Source organism: Drosophila biarmipes, chromosome 3L, assembly GCF_025231255.1.
Source record: "Drosophila biarmipes strain raj3 chromosome 3L, RU_DBia_V1.1, whole genome shotgun sequence".
NCBI classification, from domain to species: domain Eukaryota; kingdom Metazoa; phylum Arthropoda; class Insecta; order Diptera; family Drosophilidae; genus Drosophila; species Drosophila biarmipes.
Genome location: NC_066613.1, coordinates 17,124,201 through 17,144,134, shown reverse-complemented (window position 1 = coordinate 17,144,134; position 19,934 = coordinate 17,124,201). Strand labels below are relative to the sequence as shown.

The window sequence follows — 19,934 nt, the reverse complement described above, 5'->3', positions numbered from 1 at the left end:
AAAAAATATTTAATGAAATTATTACTGCAACTTCATTCACGAGCAAAATCCCCATTGCTTTCTCCGAGTGAGAGTAAATGGAAATGCTACTTGGAAGCAGGGCGAGAAGGGCGCTAGTTGAGTTCCAATGCATAGGAAAAATCATTTCACATTGACATTAATCCCCGAAATAGCCGGCGAGAGTCCGGCTGACGTCGACAGGCCCTGACAGCAGCACATTAGGATCAAACGTGGTCGGAAGCCGGCGCCTGGGAGATGGAGGTAAGGCTATATGGCTGGAATTTGAAGCTTGGCGACTGGAGCCTGGAGCGTTGGCAATACAATTCCCGGCCGCTGAAATGAAAAGCCGTTTTATGTGCTTAGCCGCGTTGGAGTTTAAAAAACCGGACTGTTTGCCTGCCCCTTATCCAGTATTTCGGTTTTTCTTTGCCTGTCATATTTAAAGCGCAGATTTCATAACCCCGGGCGGCGAGTGAGTGGCGTGTCTGGTCGAACAGAATGATCCTGGCTGGCGGATGATGAGATTGCTATTGACATTTTAGTTTTCAATTAGTTGGAAGAGCTGTAAGCGGTACCGCCTGCCCCCCCTTTGGATTTATTCCCCCGGGGAAACAGTCGTCTGTGGCACTCATAAATATGTAAAAATCCGCCAACGAACCAAAGGAAGCAGAGGAGCAAGCTGGGAATATTTACCTTTTGCCTGGCAGATAACAAAAACATAAAAATTAAATATCAAAATGTATGCGACAACATCGCAGTGCGTGTGTGTAATTATTTATAAGCAGAGATGTCATCATCATGTAAATGAAACCAGAGCGCCAAAGGACGCTCCAAGGACCCGAGATCCGGGAGCCCCGAAAGGACCTCTATGGCAACGGGATTGCCAGCTAAGTATAATTATTTCATTTCCCCCTGTTTGTCTCTGGGTGTGCGGGTGTGGTGTATCTGTGTGAGCACAGCGTGATTGATAGCTGGGACTTCCTTGGCCGTGCCCTTGCGTTTGGATGGCAGCTTCAAAAGCCAAAGCGGAACCGAGGTTCCTGCCACCAATGGCTTTGAAGTGCCTCCCTGATTCATTTGTTTCGCATTTAATTAAGATTGTTTTTACTGGCTTGACTGTTTTGGGTTGACTGTTTTCAAGTCCATTATTTTTAGAATCTATAAATACTTCAATATTAAAAAAGACTGAAATGCGTACCTTCTTTAAATCGAAAAATTTTAATGTACAATATTAATACATTTAACTACAAAACAAAAGATGTATGCCACATCAAAATCGGGTTACAAAAACTTAAGCTATTGAATTTAGAAATTCAGTATTGGCTTCTTACTCTATTGGAAATACGGAATAATCCAACATGAAAATGGGCTAAAATTTCGACCCTCCTTAAAACAAATAATTTAAATGAAGAATGCTAGAGAATTCAACCACAAACTCATAGAGGGATCCCTCGTCAAAATCGGGTTAAAACAACTCAAGTTATGGAATCTGGAAGTGCAGTTTTGGGTGCTCATACTGGAAGCCATTGGAAATACGGAATAATCCAACATGAAAATGGGCTAAAATTTCGACCCTCCTTAAAACAAATAATTTAAATGTAGAATGTTAGAGAATTCAACCACAAACTCAAAGAGGGATCCCACGTAAAAATCGGGTTAAAACAACTCAAGTTGTGGAATCTGGAAGAGCAGTTTTGGGTGCTCATACTGGAAGCCATTGGAAATACGGAATAATCCAACATGAAAATGGGCTAAAATTTCGACCCCCCTTAAAACAAATAATTTAAATGAAGAATGTTAGAGAATTCAAACACAAACTCAAATAGGGATCCCACGTCAAAATCGGGTTAGATCAACTCAAGTTATGCAATCTGGAAGTGCAGTTTTGGGTGCTCATACTGGAAGCTATTGGAAATACGGAATAATCCAACATGAAAATGGGCTAAAATTTCAACCCTCCTTAAAACAAATAATTTAAATGTAGAATGTTAGAGAATTCAACCACAAACTTATAGAGGGATCCTACGTCAAAATCGGGTTCCAACAACTCAAGTTATGGAATCTGGAAGTGCAGTTTTGGGTGCTCATACTGGAAGCCATTGGAAATACGGAATAATCCAACATGAAAATGGGCTAAAATTTCGACCCTCCTTAAAACAAATAATTTAAATGAAGAATGTTAGAGAATTCAACCACAAACTCATAGAGGGATCCCACGTCAAAATCGGGTTAGAACAACTCAAGTTATGGAATCAGGAAGTGCAGTTTTGGGTGCTCATAGTGGAAGCCATTGGAAATACGGAATAATCCAACATGAAAATGGGCTAAAATTTCGACCCTCCTTAAAACAAATAATTTAAATGAAGAATGTTAGAGAATTCAACCACAAACTCATAGAGGGATCCCACGTCAAAATCGGGTTAGAACAACTCAAGTTATGGAATCAGGAAGTGCAGTTTTGGGTGCTCATAGTGGAAGCCATTGGAAATACGGAATAATCCAACATGAAAATGGGCTTAAATTTCGACCCTCTCTAAAACAAATAATTTAAATGAAGAATGTTAGAGAATTCAACCACAAACTCATAGAGGGATCCCACGTCAAAATCGGGTTAGAACAACTCAAGTTATGGAATCAGGAAGTGCAGTTTTGGGTGCTCATAGTGGAAGCCATTGGAAATACGGAATAATCCAACATGAAAATGGGCTAAAATTTCGACCCTCCTTAAAACAAATAATTTAAATGAAGAATGTTAGAGAATTCAACCACAAACTCATAGAGGGATCCCACGTCAAAATCGGGTTAGAACAACTCAAGTTATGGAATCAGGAAGTGCAGTTTTGGGTGCTCATAGTGGAAGCCATTGGAAATACGGAATAATCCAACATGAAAATGGGCTAAAATTTCGACCCTCCTTAAAACAAATAATTTAAATGAAGAATGTTAGAGAATTCAACCACAAACTCATAGAGGGATCCCACGTCAAAATCGGGTTAGAACAACTCAAGTTATGGAATCAGGAAGTGCAGTTTTGGGTGCTCATGCTGGAAGCCATTGGAATTACGGAATAATCCAACATGAAAATGGGCTTAAATTTCGACCCTCTCTAAAACAAAAAATTTAAATGTAGAATGTTAGAGAATTCAACCATAAACTCATAGAGGGATCCCACATCGAAATCGGGTTGAAATGAGTCAAGTTATGAAAAGTCAAGGTGCAGTTTTTGGTGCCCTACTGAAAGCCATTGGAAATAAAGAAAAATTCAACATGAAAATGGGCTAAAATTTGCCCACGAGGTATCTGAGCTAGAGAGTCATAGTGGCTGTCCCGTCAGATTTCCGCCTAATCAATAGTTTCCTGTAGTTTGGCCGCTTTAGTTAGCACTCGTGAGCTGCCGAACTCTGGGCAAAAGTTGGGCCCAGCATGATAGATGCCTTCCCATCTAAAAGGCAACAAAACAGGAGAAAATCCGGTGGCAGCCAAGGCGTCTGACAGCTCAGCGGGTGGGCACTTCCATCTCCACCCGGATCTCCACCGACCCATCAGTGGCGTTGTCGTCGCCATACTTTTAGCATAAACAGCCGGAAGCGGAAATGTTGATGACGCTCGCCGCTCGCAGTTTGCTGCTGGATAGCGGATACCCGGCTGCTCCCATATATCCATCTGTGTGTGTGGTTCTGTCAGCCTAGCAGCCCCAAGCCCCGGCCCCAAAAACCCTACCCCATACTGACATCCACCGCATTTGTGTCATTTGTTTAGCTGTCATTGCCGGCGTATTGCCGCTGACATTTCTCGTTTGGTTTGGAGCGATGGCGCCAAAGATCCAAAAAGGGAGTTGAGTCCTTAGTCCTGGCACTTTCCCGTTTCGATGAGAAATCACCCAGAAATTAGCCGTCGCCGCATTAAATCTAATCTGATCCGATTTTCTATTAGCAATCGCCTGGTGCCTGCTGAGATTTCCTCCCCAAAAATGTCCCTCCTTGAATCCTTATTTGTCTTTGTTTGGATATTTCCTGGCTGTTATCTCAGTTTGGCTGCGGATGTTACATGCACATTTTTTCTCTCAGTGTGTGGCGTGTGTTTGTTTGTGCACTTTAATCTTTTTATCGTACTTTAACACTTTGGCTACGGTTTCGTTGACTTTCACGCCTTTTGTTCTGCTCCTTTTGGGTCCTTCATTAGCCCAGGAATAAAAAAACGAGGAAAAATCCAGGACCAGCAACAACGCGCGAAAAATGTCGCGTGCTGTTTTGTCCTTTTTTCCCTGCCGACTTCCGCCGCCTGTCATCGACCTTTTCGGGCCCTTTTGTCAAGATCTGGGTATCGCTTACGGCCCTCGAGGGGGTTTGGGTTTAGAGCGGGACAGCCAGAGGTGGATAGAAAGAGATGGAGAGCCTGATATATGGCGCGATTAACATGAAAGGTTCCTAATTGATTTGGACAACGGGATGGACGGACGGACGGGTTTATCGACAAGTGTCAACTGCCCAATTCGCCGGTTGACATCTGCCCAAAAGCGATTGGCGCCCGTGTTGCTTAAAGCTGAAATTAATTAAGCGGGGCTTATCAAAAAGCAAGTGGAGCCACGTCCTGATACCCACTCACGACAAGGTTTCGCCGTGCAACAGATTATTTATGCCTTCAGTGGATGCACGACATGGTCGTCATCGTTGCCATGGCATAATATTAAATTACGCGAAGTAAATAAAAGCCAGCACTCGAACACACAGGCACGGTACCCGGAGTCAACCGCACACTCAGGGGCTCACGGCTCTTCGCATCCGGGATCCGGATCCTGAGATGTCGACGGCATAGGCACAGCTACGATTTCAGGGCTGCAGAAAAGGTAACTGGAGGTTATTGTTCCTTAACTGCTTCCCTTACAACGTACCAAAAAAAAAAAGTTCTATAGTTGCAAAAATACTTTTTAATACTTTATATTGATTGATTAAAATAATACTCGCCTAATAGTTACCTACTTTTAGAAAAAGTATATTTGAACTTTGATGTTGTCAAAAAATAAAACTTTTATGAATAATCTCGTTATAGTAAATACATGTATAATAAAATGCATCTATTCATGTAGAACAATAGAGTAACAACTATATATTATAACAGTATTGGCCTAAAAAACCCACAGCAATTTGTTTATCATTTTTTTTATAGTAGCCAATAGAAGGCCCAAACCCAAACTGCTCTAAAAATGTATAAATCAAGCTTTAAATTAATGATATGCCCCGTCGCGAGCCCGTTTTCCGAATCGAGCACTTCTGCTCGACTTGCCTGGTTTCCAGTGGGTCTTAATTTGGTGCCCGCTTTGTCATAAATAATGCAAGGCAAACGTTGCAACAGCCTTCGCCTCGCCCGGAACACCCGGCAATCCAATCCCCACCCACTTTCAGGACCCGTTCCGCAACCCTTTCTGTCCTTACTACCAATCCTGCTGCTGCTGCTGGTGCTGCCATCGTTGTCGTTTGCTCGCGGGCATTACTCAATATGCAGTTAGCTGTGCTCAAACGTGCTGCAATTACGGCTCCAACCTGGGCCCATCCCCCTCCCCCTCCCCCTCCCGATTTTCCCGCCCAGCGCCACGCCCCCCCTTGGAAAAGGCTTTTTGCAGTGAGCAACGTCATTTGTACTTAATGACTTTTCAACGTCGTGTGCGTGCAACGTCATTTTCTTGAGGCTTTTTTGGCTGCTGCCGCTTGGCTCGTTCGTTGTTCGCTCATTTGCTTATTGCATTCGAGGGGGAGGGGGCCTTAAAGGGGATTCCCCATAAATAAAACACGCACGCAGCCCACGGCTCGTATACGTGATGCGTGCCATGCACCTGTTGCAGCCGCCGTTTTGCACCGCGTTTAATTGCAAAACAAGCTGAATACATACGTATTCACCCAAAGATATATATCCAAAAATGCTGGGAAGCTTAAGCTTAACTACGGTCCGCTGGTATATTTCACAGATCGCAAACATCAAAGTAAAGCCTAAAAGGAAAATCACCCAGAAGACATAAAATAAATCGCTGCTTATGCAGTGTGCAGCCTGGCCATCGGAAAATGTTTAATAAAACACATCTGCCTCTCCCGAGAGTGGCGAAATTATTATATATGGGCCACGATGGGATTTTCTGGGTACGCAAGTGATTTAAAATATTTCTTTTGACAGCTCACCCACAGTTTTTGCCTTAATCGGCGAGTGGGGTTGGCGGCCCATTAATAACGCAACCAAAAAGGGAAGAGGCCAGGATAAAAATGAAATTCAATAAGCGTGATTTGGATAGCCAAACGGCAGAAGAACCGCACCGAATGGGGCCAAGGAATGGAATCATCCGAGCAACTGGTCAAAGCATTCGACCAACCCTCGGTGATTTGGCCAGGGGGCGAGTGAGGGCGAAATATTTAAGGCGTTGGCCCGGGGATGCCAATAAATCAAAGGGCCCGAAAAAAGGTTGCCCCCGAACAATGCGCGGCATCTGTAGAATGCTCCCTTGGACCACACACACTCAGCCGTACTCACTCACCAAAAAGGATACCCCTCAAATGTGTGTTTTGTGTGAGTTGTTCCTCGTTTGTTGTTTGTTATTTGTTGTGCCCCAGCGTGGTTGTTGTTAGGCACACTTTTGGGGGGCGGCGTGGTGCTGGGGCGACTGGTGTCTAACTTTCCAGCAATTAAGTTCTCAACTTCCCGAATTCATCAGGAATTCACAACTTTAATTCGATATCTGATAGGCTCTTCGAAAGTGCAATAAATACTCCTTCGGTTAGCAACTTCGCTGGAATTTTATCTTGCTTCGTAAAATGGAGTAGACAGAGTTTCATGTTATATAAGTTTATGGAGTAAAGGGGGTAAAATGTTTTTATTATTTTAATAGTTATCCTTAAGCTGACCTCTTAGGAAAATATAATAACTCCGAAAACATATAACATTTACACGCATATTTATAAATTGAATAAAAAATCGGTAAACACTTGCACTTTAACTTTAGAAAACAATGATTCATTAGTCATTCCCGCAAAGTGCAGCCATCAAAACTTGAGATTTCACTCTGGCAAATAACTCGCTTATTTAATGTTCGTTAGCTTTGGGTTTCATCCAGAGATTTTTGTTAGTCTGTGGAAAACATGTTCATAATTGGTTTTACACACTCTTACTTATGTTGCATTTTTCTGCCACGTGCATGGGAAACAAGTAAACAAAGTTTTCCACCCAGTTTAATAAAATTAATGGCCTTACTTTCGTCCACGAAAGTGTCGTAATTTTACACCACCGCCGGCGACGCCGCTGACCGATGCAACTGGCTAGCCGGAGGAGCCTTGGGTGGAGGTGGAAGTGGAAATGGAGCCGAGTCCTGGGAGCAGAGTACGCGGAAGGGATCGCAGGACGAAGTCAGAGGCGCGTGCTGAGAGCACAAAGCTGCTAAGCGGCTTAAAGTTGTAGAAAGTTTTTCTAAACGCATTCGCGTCACCAAAGGCGCCGCCAAAGTTATGAGTGCCTGTGGCTGTGGCTCCCCGGGCACACTAGCAAAATAATACCAAATCAGTGGCCTAACCGAAATGTGGAAAACCATTTAACAATGAAAAGGTTGAGGAGGAAAGAGCTGCAGTTTTGAGATGGATAAAGTTAACTATTTAAAAGTATATATTAGTAGTAAATAATAAAAATATATCAAAGTATTTTGTAAGTTAGCCTGTTACTGTAATTTACAATGTAATTTTAATTTAAATGAAATAATATATTTAAGAACCTGTGTAATACAAATTAAAGGATCTTAGCCGAAATACTTGTAGTTAATTAGTTAATTAGAACAAAAGAGCTATCTTAAGTAAAATAATAAAATAACATTTAATTATTAAAGAAAATTAAATTAAAAAAAAAAAATTTTACCATATAATCAAAACGTCCTCACTTTTTATATTTCAATTAATTAGCCCTTAAAAGTATACGATTTTCTTGCAGTGCTGCCACCGAAAGGCGGACAAAGGCGGCTTTTCCTATGTGAAGAGTGGGTGCAGCTTATCCGGCCTCCAGTGGAGGCGCCACAAAGAGTTCTGACGGGCTCCAACAAGTGCAGGCCCATGTCCTTTATCCGGAGAGCGTACTCGATGTCTGCGTCGCCATGGCAAATGAAGTGAAGCGCGGCGAGTAAAAGGATTAAGGACGCTTAATATCATTGATGAGCCTCGCCTCGCCTCGCCTGGTTTCGACTCACATCCCATCCTAATAATACCACCATTTCTATGCGATTTCCGCTGCCACTCAAAGGAAGAGCTGAGCCCAGATTTGTGTTGTCTGTAGTTTTGGCCTGGGAACAGCTGCAGCGGTTCCATAAAAACGAAAGCCAAATGCCCACCCAGCCCAGTGGGTGGGGAAAACCCACCCCAAGGTCAGCAGCTACGCTGCCTAATTAAGAATGCAGCCGAGGAAAAATAAAGGAAAACAAATTCACTTTCGGCAACTTTATGCAAATAGCCGAGAAAGTAGCGATTCCTGGAACATACGGAGCTGTAATGAATATTTACGAGTCCACGGTTCGACCAGTGGCAAGTGCCGAGCACGTGCGAAATCTCGACAAATTTCCCACACACACTCTCTTCAAATTTACGCTCGAAATAATACGGCAGAATTTTCATTTAATTATGAACTGTTAAAGTCCTCGAACCGGGGATGGAAAACAGACCCTGCACCTTGCCACCGCCTCGCCCCAGTAATTAAAAGCGAAAGCAAAAGGTGTGTATCTGTATCCCGTCGATGCCGACGAACAATTGCAGCTCGGGGGTAATCAAAAATGTATCTTTCAGCTGGGGACTTACCCGAAAGCCTCTGGCAGGACGGCAAAGCGTCAGAGCTGGAAAACCGGCTGGGAAATGCGGAGTGCGCTGGTGCGGAGGCGAGACAATCGCCGGGGACTCGTTAGAGGAGCTGCAATGAAAAGTGTGGAAAAGCATTTACTTAAATTAGATTGCCGGCTTCAAGTGGAGTGTGGTTGGGCTGGAGTCTATAGTGCTTGAGCTGGAGTCTTGCAGGGGTTAATTTCTAAGGCCAGAGTCGACTTGCAACCCCGGATTATGATTAAATTGGCCAAGAAAAAATCTCACACTGCAACAATATTAAAAGAATTAAGTTTCAAGAACCCTATATTTATCAAGATTATCAAAGAGTAATTATAATATTGCAATTTAATTAATAGAGAAAAGTAAAATTGTTTTCAAATTGGGAACCATTTTGAAACCCCCTTTTTTAATTAAAAAACGTAATTTAATGTATTTAAAATATTACAGAAGAGATAAACTGTAGTTTTCAAAAAAGAATTCACATTATTTTTTTATTGACATGTCCTTTTGAAATGAATATCCATTTCCCCTAGTCGTTTTTGCTTCCCCAAGCAAATATGTTTAAATTTCTGATTTTCCTACAAGCTCATTTGGACTTTGCCATAATTGGATGAAATTGTTGCTGCCGCGGGAAAAGCTTCGAATCATCGTCGTCGTTTCTGGCAGCAGATGCACCATCTATTTGCCCCATGCCAACTGGCTTTATACGGGTTGAATTCGGAGGAGCCGGTCCTATTCGAAATGATTTCCCATTTTCCATTGCTTTAAGTTGAAATCCCCGACGAAAGCTGCTCATATTTACAAAATGTCTAATGAAAATATTTTTCTGCTGCCCTCCGCCACTCGAGTAAGCTCGCCTTTCAGGCTCAGAGGAGGGAAAAAAATCAAATTAGTTGCATGAATGGTGCTGGACGGATTAAGGGGGCGTGGTAGGAGTTGGAGCAGCTGGAGCAGCTGGAGCTGCAGGTCCTGCGAGTCCTGCGAGTCCCGAACCCATGCAAGTTCATGTATATAGAGCATGTACTCGGGTGATTCATGTTTGTGTGCTAATTGCCACAGCGGGGCAAAGTCGAGAGCTTATCAGAAATTCTTATCGCATTACTTACTTATGCCGTTTACTTGGTTATTTGTCATAATTATCCAGCAACTAGGAAGATTCATTTGCCAAATGTTTTGCCCACCCACCCAGCCAGCCATCTCTATATATCTCCCTTTGGCCTCTATGGAGAGCATTGAAAATTGATGTCCTTCAGTATTCATCCGGCTCCTTTTAGAAACTCACTCGCCTCCCTTCCCCCGAAAAAACCAGTCACATGTGCGCCCTGCCCCATTTGGAATCTCAACTTTTAACTCCGTCACAAGCTTTTGAATGCTGCATGAGCCGAACAAAAAATCAGATAGCGCATTTAAAAAGGGAAAATCAGAGGGAAAATCAGGAGGAAAATCAGGGGGAAAATCCCGAGAAGCACAAAGCGCACGACTGGGTAGATAAGCATAGAAACAACAAGATACTAAAGACGGGTGCAGCAGTAGGAAAAACAGAGGGCGTCACATACAAACAAACAAAGGGAAGGGGCGGCGAAAAAAATCAAAAGAAAATTGCAGGCTGCGAAAAAAATCTGGGTTTTCCAGCGGGAAGGGGCCGCTGGGTGGGCGAACCCATATCAAGTAACTGAGCCGCGCCAAGCGGCTGCATAGTGAAAATGCAACTGTGCGGAAAACTGTGCGAACATTTTCATTTTCAATGCAGCTCTTGGCACACAAAACACACAGCCAGACAACATTAACAGTAGTAACAACAACTAGCAAATAGACAACTTTAAGTACACGCATGGATACATACTATACTCTCGGAAAAACTTGCAAAGAAAATCGCTGAAAATCGCTTAGAACGCCGAGCCCGACAAAAAATGTTAGCAATAGCAGCCAAATACGAGAAGGAAATACACAAAAGCATATGGCTGTGGGGGAGTAGGGGTGCTGTGTGGTTAGGGGGAAAACGGGGCACTGGGCCACGGAAAAAGGGGGTTGCCGCCTCTGACTTTTCTTTCAATTTGCAACATTTTCTGTTGCACGTTCCAAAAATAACTTCCGCCAGCCTCGTCGTCGTCGTCGACGTCGTTGCAACCTGCAACCTGATTTGGATCCGCCTTTGCCAAATTGCAGGAAACATTTCTATTTAAAGTCTGCACCCGATTCGAGTCCCTTTTGCCCATAAAAGTGGTTTTGGATCCGCTAATGGCATCCCCTGACCGCAAATGTGCCACGACACAGAGAAAAAGCCCTACTCCCTTTCAGTGATCTTATATTTAAAAAAAATAAAAATATTTATTTTCTAAGAACAACAATACTTTCTATATTTTATGCTTTAAACCCCTATGCATCGCACATCAACTTTTGATAAAGGCTAGCAAAACATTTGGTAAAATATCAAATCACATGGCTAAAATGCCAGAAGTACTATTTTGAAATTGTAACTGTCATGCTGCTCAATTTCATGAGAGAAATCTCTAAAATAATTACAATTCTTGTGGGTTTTCCTGTGCAGGATATCATATCTCGCCAGCCTCCAAATCTGTGGCTGTGTTGCTGTATCTACTTGTTTATAATTTGCGAAAAATGCAATTAGCTGGGCTGTCGAAAACAGGCATCATTTGAAGCCTGACTGAAGGCAGCCCGCGCGTCAGCACATCCCCCGTTTTAGGCCACCAAACTTGGGACCACATTAACAATATAAAGTTTCTCTGCCCGGGCTGCCAATCAGTTGTTTTGCAAAGCCCACAATAAACCCATATAAAACTTGCGAAACAATGGCCAACCGGTACAGTGAAGCCAGCCCCGAAATCAACTCCTTCTGCAAGGCGGTACAATGACAGAGCCTAGCCACCAAGTGCCATTTTTATCTACCATAAGCACTCTTCGTAAGCGCTTTTCCAACCACTGTGCCTCCTGCCAGGGGGCCATTAGCAAACTTTTCCGAAAAAAGAGCGAGTTAGCAGGGGGCCGTGAAGTTTCGGCGGGGGAGGTCGAGGCTGGAAGTCTGCTTCTATGTTAAATGAATTGCTGTCTTAACTACGAGACAAGACCCCCTTGGCAGCCCAGCCGACTGGTGAAGGGGTCTGTGTCTATTAAAATTGCGGGCGCGGTGCAGCAGCCAAAAAAGTTTCATGAAATTCAGTTTTCAAAACGTAAAAAAATAAAAAAAATTGTGGATCTACTAAAAAAGGGAAAAAAAAGAAGGATAAGATACATCAAGTAAGAAGGATTATACTCTATAATAAAAATGTCTTGGTGAAATATTAAAATATGACTTAATTGCAATTCTAATATTCAATTTAGGTTACACTACGATGTTTCTTGGGATATACCAAAAAATACCAAGAACAAAAATGTATCTAAAGGATATGATTTATACTATCTAGCTAGATACATTTTTAAGCTGTTTGGCTTGGATTCTTTAGCAGATAAAAAATAAATATATAAGAAATATTCAACTCTATTTTTAGCCAAAATATGGACAAAATATCACACCTATTTATAGCATTAACAGCTTTCCCCAAACGGGGAAGAGATTTCGAGCTGAAAGCTTTCAAATTAAACACCCGAAGATTTCGCCTCAACTTCCTTCCTGGCAAACTCCGGCTCATAATTGCACAGCCCCAACCGAGAAGGGTATGAAAAGTTTAAATAACTTTGGCAACTAAATTTAAGTTGCGTTGTCGGTGGGCGGCAGGTGGTCTAGCAAGGGGGCGTGGCACTCTGCGAGGGTCGTGACAAAGTTGGGAGCAGATAAAAACTGCAGCAGACGCAAAACTAATTTGCGTGGTTATGTAAATTAGAGTCGGAGCGAGTTGCTGCGATAAACTTGTTGAGGGCGAGGAGCACCGGGTAAAAAATCGCAGCACAAATGCGTAAACAAGGTGCGGATAATGCTGGGCGGTGTTCCAGATGCAGATGCAGATGCAGCTGGGTCTGAGTCCGAAACTAAACTAGAGCCCCAACTCACCTTGAAGTTCGGCACAGAGTCAGGGTCCGCACTCTCGGCAGAAGTTCAAACACAGCTGAAAGGCTGAGGCGGCATCGTTTGCCGAGCTGTGGGCGTGGCAGTGCTCAAGACCACCGCTCTATAAATGTGCATATACTATGTAGATATGGTATACACCACCTGGATGTGGGCTTTCCAGCCGTAATCCCGTAACCACAAGCAGATAGCAGAATCGTCGGGCGGGGAGACAAAGACGCCGCTCGCCTCAAACAACTAAATAATGTGCAGCAAATTCAGTGTCCGAGTGCGAGTATCTCAAACACACATGTGCACTGTACAAAATAGTTTTATTCACATAAACGAAAATGAGCGATATATGTTGCTATAATTCATTCAAAGTTGTCGAGCATTAAACAAAATATTTCTGATATTAATTTTAATTTTAAAGAAAGAAAAAAAGTTTCCCCTTTTAAAGATAGTATTATAAGGATACTCTTCCCTTCGATTTAAATTTGTACTTCCTCGTAGTAAGCTGATAAATAATACGCTTCTCTCTGCACTCAAGATAATTTTTCGCATAGCAGTTGCCAGGGCTTAGGCATAATTTGGAGCCAGACTGGAGTGAAAACGCATCCTGCAGATACATCGTCGGCTGTCTTGGAAACCGCAGGGGGTGTACTCGTACTGCCACTGCAGCCCAGCAGCAGTTCCCGCTCTCTAAAGTCATATTAATAATTTTGTTGGGATTTGAACTACACCCGATGCCGACTGTGGGCTCACCACCTCCACCCCCCTGCACTTTTGGCATTCCAGGGACCGCAACAACTGGCTGGGTGCAGCTGGTAAATCGGAATACGAACTGTTACCATGGCCATTAAAGCTTACTTACACATATTTCCCCCATCACACCATCCCCACACAAAATATACCTCAACCTATACCCAGTTTTGTTTGCACTTCCCTTGAAAACCCAAAAAAGAGGACAGCAAAATGCACAGGCTCCAAAAATTCGGGCTGCTTTGCACCTGTTGTCGGGCTCTGATTTTGCTGGCGAACCGAAGAAGTACTGCCTGCCAATGTGCAAATGTTGCCCCTAGATAGATCCCCATGTGGTACCAATATTTCAGAGAATTTCCATGGGAAAATATCTGCAGTCTGAGTCGCATAATTTTCCTCGGGCTGCCACATCAATATCGAGTGCATTTCGCCCACATACTATGGGATATAGAATATTGTGGGATTTTCCTCGACAGACACTAATTAGTCGCCTCCGGTTCCGTCTCATCCTTGGCTGACATGTGATATTTTTGGTGGCGGCTTGTTTACAGGGTTGCAGCCGTTGAACCCCGACCCCCATTTATTTTTAGCCGCCTGCAGCATCATTCGATTTGTGTTAATGACATGCAAATCAACTTTGGTGGTCCTGCGACAAATACCCGCTCCCATTACGCCGGAAAATTCCCACTCTGTTTATGTATTTTTTTGACAGTTGATTGTTTTATTGAAAAGTGGCACGGGGCAGAAGGGATTTCTGTTTTCTGTTCCCTTTTTTTTTATTGAGGGAGGTGTGCCAATAGAGTATAGGTAAATATTTACTATTTACTCCGGCTGGGCTGTGAGAAAATCATTAAATCAGAACCGACTGGGGAGAGCACTTTTCCATACCCAAAAGGCAAACACAACAGCGAAATCAATATAGCGTGCGATCGGGCGGAAAAACTAACTCAAAGGGTAAATAATAAAAAATTTAATTAGAATTTCTGTTATTAAATAAAATGCCACCAAAGAGCGAAATGCCACTAAATTGAAAAATTTGAAATCGAGCCGACACAGAGACAGAGACTCTGTGAAATTGAAAACGAAATGAAATAAAGCTCTGCTAAGTTGGATTTGCACAAAAATCACACAAGCATTTCCGCTGCCAGAAATGGAAAACGCGAGCAGGGAAATGGGAAATGGCCAAATAAAAACAAATGGTAAAAATGTAAAAGGTATTTAAAATGTTTCCAAATGCGGTTGCAGTGGTTTCAATGTGTGGCCGGCAAAGTAAATGAAAATATTTCAGCGAAATGAAAAATGTTCACCCACACATTCGGTGGGTCTGTGTGACTTCCAGAGGAGATTACCAGAAAATAGAGCTAATGTTTTGCATTATTTATTAAATATGCTAAATGGCACAAGTCAGTCAAATGACGGGCGGAGATCCCCTTCAAGTGCCCGCACTCGAAACGACAAATTTAAGGCGTGATTTTCGCCTGACCAAACCAGATAATGAGAAAAAATAAATGCCAGGCCGTAAAACGTCTAGTTCCGCACATAAACCTGTCCCTCTATGGCGCAGATTTTACGACCTCTCTCGGAGGCGCCCCATCCGATGATGTCAGGGGCATAAAGCAGCCAGATCACCGCCCACGCAATAAAAAACATAAAAAACGGGGGCGGGCGTGGGCGACTGGAGGTGGAAACTGTACACAAATTACCAATTTTTAATTTGAATATGCGGCACAAACTTTAATTAGCCATTCCCCTTGGCCGCAGGACACGGAAGTTTATGGCACTTGGCGCCGCATCCGCTGCAATTCAAGACTCTTGTATTTATTGGCCAACAAGGCGTCGGTGCAATTTATGGCCCGCAGTGTGAACGTGTGTCCACACCACCCAGCTGCACCACCCAACCACCCAGGCACCCATCCGCACTGTCCCACCGCCGGGGCCGCAAAATCCACAGAATAATTTCGGTTGCTATGATTTGGCTTTGGATTTGCCATGGCCGTGTAGCCTGCTCTAATTTTCAACGCTTTTTTTGGCCATTTCAATTTTTGTTTTTGGCAAAAAAGCACCTAGCATGTGTGCAGTGCGTGTGGAGCTTGCGGCTTTTGCCACGCGCTAGAAATAAATTTTGCCCGGCACCCAAACGATTTAATTTGCGGTTTCTGTCACAGACGACGCACTCGATTTTCCATTGGAAATTGATAAAACTTATTTGCGGACGGGCTGCCAGTAAAAAGGCGAACAACAAACAAACGATTAAGCAACAAATCACAGATAAATTCTGTCACAATAGAGCATTCTTTAATGCATTTAATGCATATAATACATTCTGAGCTTAAAAAAATAGTTAAAATTAATTGAATGAAATATTATTTTCAAAGTTTTCGAATTTTTAAAATAAGTAAAAGATTAAATATAAATAAACATGTTATTATAAAATATAAATTATATATTTAACAAATATAACAATAGTTTATAACAATAAAATATAAATATATAAAAATGTCACTCATAATATCTTTGATGGTAGAGGATGCCACCAAATACCTGGCATTTTCTGAGCGTAGACTGCAGGTAGTTATTTCCTAACCAATCATACTTCATCTCAAAGATGTTTCTGGGTTTCTGTCTGCGGTGGTCATTTATGATATCCCAAACTCTCAACCATCGGTACCTGAAAACTCTGCTCTGACTTAGGACCTCCTCCAAGCTGCAAATGTATAGCAACCCCTGAAATTCTTCGTGCATTATTTCCCTCATTCGGAACATAAACTTTTCCTGGTTTAATCTCAGCTCAATTAAAAGGGTTGAATCTCTAATTTCATGTTCAATGACACAAAACTCCTTTAGAAGCTGGTTTATCTTATTAAAATTTGAAAAGTGTTCTTTGAGAGCTGAACTTAGAGACTTTTGGAGCGATCGCAGAGCCCTAATTAATCGCTCTGGCTTGCAGTTATTAAAGTCAGGCAAGTTTTTTAGCTGATATAACGAAAACTGCAGGCTCAGCTTCAGTTGAAAGCAGTTGTTCAGCTGCTCGAATTGCTCCTGACTAATCACTCGATTGAGTAAGGGATCAAGGCTTACCAAAAGAGAAAATAATTGGGGTTGGCCTTTGGTTAAAGCGACTTGAAACAGATAACCCAGCCGGGGATCCTGGGAGACCACAATCTCTTTCAGTTTATTAGAGGCCTCTATTAGTTGGTTTTCCCCGAGAAACTCATAAAACAACTCAAACTCACTTCGTAGGAGATCATAGTTTATGAGGAGAAAAACGTTTCTAACGTGTCTTACTATATAGTCCATTTGTAAGTACTTCACCACATCGGTGATATAAGAGTTGGCCATCAGACATCTACGATGCAGTAGTCTTTGCAGCTCTTGGGAGATGATATCCGAGATGGGAGTGTAATGAAGACAGGCCTGGAAGTTCCTTAGCAACTCATCGATAGAAAATGCAATGGGTTTTTTAGGATCTGGTCGCGTTTTCAAGTGAAAGGAGTAGAACAACCGACGCACTGTATCCAGATTGGAGGACTCTAGCTGCCTTAGGATATCTGGCGCACAGCTAGGCTCCTCTATTTTCTCTGCCTGATAGGGAGCTAGTTCCTTTAGAACTGCAGATATCAGTGAGTCGTGTAAGGGCGTCTGCGAAGTGATTCCGTGCAGGGAGTTGAAATCACTTATCTTTCGGCTATCCAATAGTATAGCAACTGCTTCCCTGGATCCGAAAATATGCCGCTGGATAATGTGAAACAAACCACTACCTAGCATTTCTTCAATGGGCACACATATCTTTCTCAATTTGTACTCCGTTCGTCCTTCAATCAGGATTCTTTGGTAGGGAAACTCCTCGTGCCAGTCTGCGAAATCCCCAGTAGACCACCAGCTATCCAGAAAGTGACAGTAGGCCTCCAAGGAGTGCAGGAGTAGGGATGCACTCAAGGATCGCAGCATCTTGGGTTGAGTAGTTTTCGAACTATGCATGAACAGGGTGTTGAGAACTCTTAGGGCACCCATGGATGCCTGTTCTTCAATGGTATCCTTTGAGAGATCATACACCAACTGGATCCTTTCTAAGTGGCCTCTTGAACTATCTACAAAGTGATGCAGGGTAGGGGTTTCTACACCACTTGACATGCGCTTCTCGAAATAAACCAGGAACTCCATCACAGGACGAAGAAGGCGCCGCAGAGCCACACTGAAAAAGTGCAGGGTCTCCGAGCCATCGCCAGATATCATTTTCATATTATGGGTCCTGATGAACTTCCTGAGGTGACGCATCTGCCTTAAGGAGGTAATAATCTGACCCAAGTGGGGACCTTCTAGTAAATGTCTGAGGGCAAGAGTGCGTGGCTCATTCGTACGCAACTCCATACTTTCATCCAACATCTGGAGGTCTTCACTCTTTAAGGATTTGAAGAAAAGAATAACGAGTTCGTTCAACAACTGGTGCTCCTCGCTCGTCTTTCGCGCCGAGTGACGATTTTCCCTCAGCTGATAGGTCAAATGGTCTCCATAGCCCTTGAAGAAATTGCTTTCCAAGATTTGCGGTAGATGGTAGACATGGATATCAACATGCCACCAAGGTGTCTCAATCCTGGAGAACTGGTCATTCGATTCCTTGAAGTAGTCAACCTTTTTGGGTCTCTCTGCCGTTGGATCATCCGGAGTGAGATTCAATTCCAGCTCCATTTTGGCCTCTTTCATGGCGAAATTCTCCTTAACAAGGATCTTGTTAGATTGTTTTGCAGTTTCCAATGTTTCAATGGGTTCCGTGCTCGGCAATGTATTTATTGGGGAGTCACTCATTTGGTTAGCCTGTTCAGCACTTTCTAACCTCAAATGCTTCTTGCAACGGATAATATAGCCATGTTCGGAGGTTTCCAATGATTTAATGGGATTCCGGAGCGGGGAAATATTTATTGGAGAAGTATTAAATTTTATAGGTTCTCTTACTACATCTGGGCTAGGTTCCCTGAAACAGGAAATGTAGCCGTGCCCCGGGTTTTCCAATGATTTAAAATGCATCGAGTCTGCAAATTTGTCTCGACTAGAAGGTTTCTTGAAACAGCAGATATACTTGGGCTTTACGGTTTTCATCGATTTATTTGTGGGATGACTACTTACTTCCTTAGCCTCATCCGCTCCATCAGAGCAAGTGGGTTTCCTGAAACAGGATACGTATTCATAGCTAGTCATAGCTTCGTCTGCTCTATCTGAGCTGAGTTGTTTCTTCGAACGGGAACTGCGGCCCTTTTTAGTGGACTTTTCTTTTTCTTTAACCACTCCCGAACTCTCGGAGACCTGATCGAGGGCCTCCAGGATATTCTTTCGCCTCTCCTCCATGTCCTTCATATTGTGAAGGACGGTACGAAAGGCTTTGTAGTTTACGCAAAGCATAAAGTCTATTATGCGCCACTGCAGGTTCTTCAGCCTGTGACTCACACAGATCGGATGATTGATCACCACATTGGCCAGCTGCTTGAAGGCATCCCCGAACTGTTCCAGCTTTTCGATGCGATAGCGCTCCAAGAAGTGGTTCATGTCGGTCCACACGGCCTCCGGCGAGGACTCCTTCTGGTAAGGAAACAGCAAGTGATTCATGGCATACCTGTGGCACATCTCAAAGGTGGTGGAGTCCGCCTTCCTCCCGCCCTTTGGCTCGCCTTCGATAGAGGAATTCAACAGCAATCGCACCAACTCCGGCACATTGCGGTCCATGACTTCCTGGCACAGGCTCTCCTGCATTTCCATACTCTTTAATGTTGTAGAAAAAAATGTATATATGTATTTTGTTTTGTACAAACGACAGCTGAGAATTGATGGTTACACTGATAAAAATACAACTGTCAAGCATATGGTATATATAGTATTTAAGTTATTATGTTTGGCGGATCATTACCCAATCATCATCAAACAAAAATTTTAAAATACGTTATTGTTGTCCTTTTATATATTATTTCACTCTTTAAATGTCTGTTTGAGTGCACAAGTATCCCGCCACAGGAGCTGAGTTGAGAAAAATAGGGATCCGAGCGGCTTACGTTGTTTTCCAATGGCCAAGAACCGAGCGGCTTACAAAATGCTTAAAGAGAACTCGAACATGTAAATTCCTGTGGCATTTACCAAGGAACTGGAGCGGCAACTGGACGACCTTAGTGACCCACTTGGACCCACATCCTCTCCAGCTCCCAGCTGTGAACCTTCCCCCAAGAACGACATGTGAATTCTGCTTTATTTTATTGTCCGACAAGATAAATACCAAAATATTGAATGTGTACCAATGGGATGTGAGAAAATGCACAAGGACGTGGAGCAAATATTCGGGAGGTGTTTGGAAAGGCCGG

The 19,934-nt window shown here is 43.0% G+C and overlaps 2 protein-coding genes across 3 annotated transcripts in view; both read right to left on the bottom strand.

Moving 5' to 3' along the window:
• Nucleotides 1-8,850, bottom strand: part of LOC108035390 (connectin) — a 55,209-nt gene extending 46,359 nt beyond the window's left edge. The window contains exon 1 of the mRNA XM_050885914.1: nucleotides 8,811-8,850. The gene's annotated coding sequence lies outside the window, so the exon portion shown is untranslated. The remainder of the gene's footprint in view (nucleotides 1-8,810) is intronic.
• On the bottom strand, nucleotides 682-19,394 carry LOC108035541 (uncharacterized). Of its 2 annotated transcripts, XM_017111208.2 has the most exons (3): nucleotides 16,879-19,394; nucleotides 8,811-8,919; nucleotides 682-700 (listed from the first exon to the last, which is right to left on the bottom strand). In XM_017111208.2, exons 1-2 carry the CDS (start codon nucleotides 19,339-19,341, stop codon nucleotides 8,911-8,913), a joined length of 2,472 nt encoding a protein of 823 aa, XP_016966697.1. In that variant the 5' UTR covers nucleotides 19,342-19,394; the 3' UTR covers nucleotides 682-700; nucleotides 8,811-8,910. The 2 variants fall into 2 exon arrangements, with proteins under 2 accessions (XP_016966697.1, XP_050741870.1); XM_050885913.1 differs by lacking the exons at nucleotides 682-700; nucleotides 8,811-8,919 and having other exon boundaries at nucleotides 16,014-18,648; nucleotides 18,715-19,394.
• Nucleotides 19,395-19,934: the final 540 nt, after the last annotated feature.

What these genes read in the sequence shown, in the direction of transcription:
- LOC108035541 (XM_050885913.1), bottom strand. Translation starts at nt 19,341, where the DNA reads ATGGAAATGCAGGAGAGCCTGTGCCAGGAAGTCATGGACCGCAATGTG. An exon ending in GAGCGGATGAGGCTAAGGAA is followed by an intron (nt 18,649 to 18,714) that starts GTAAGTAGTCAT and finishes TGCTGTTTCAAG; the next exon opens with AAACCTTCTAGTCGAGACAA.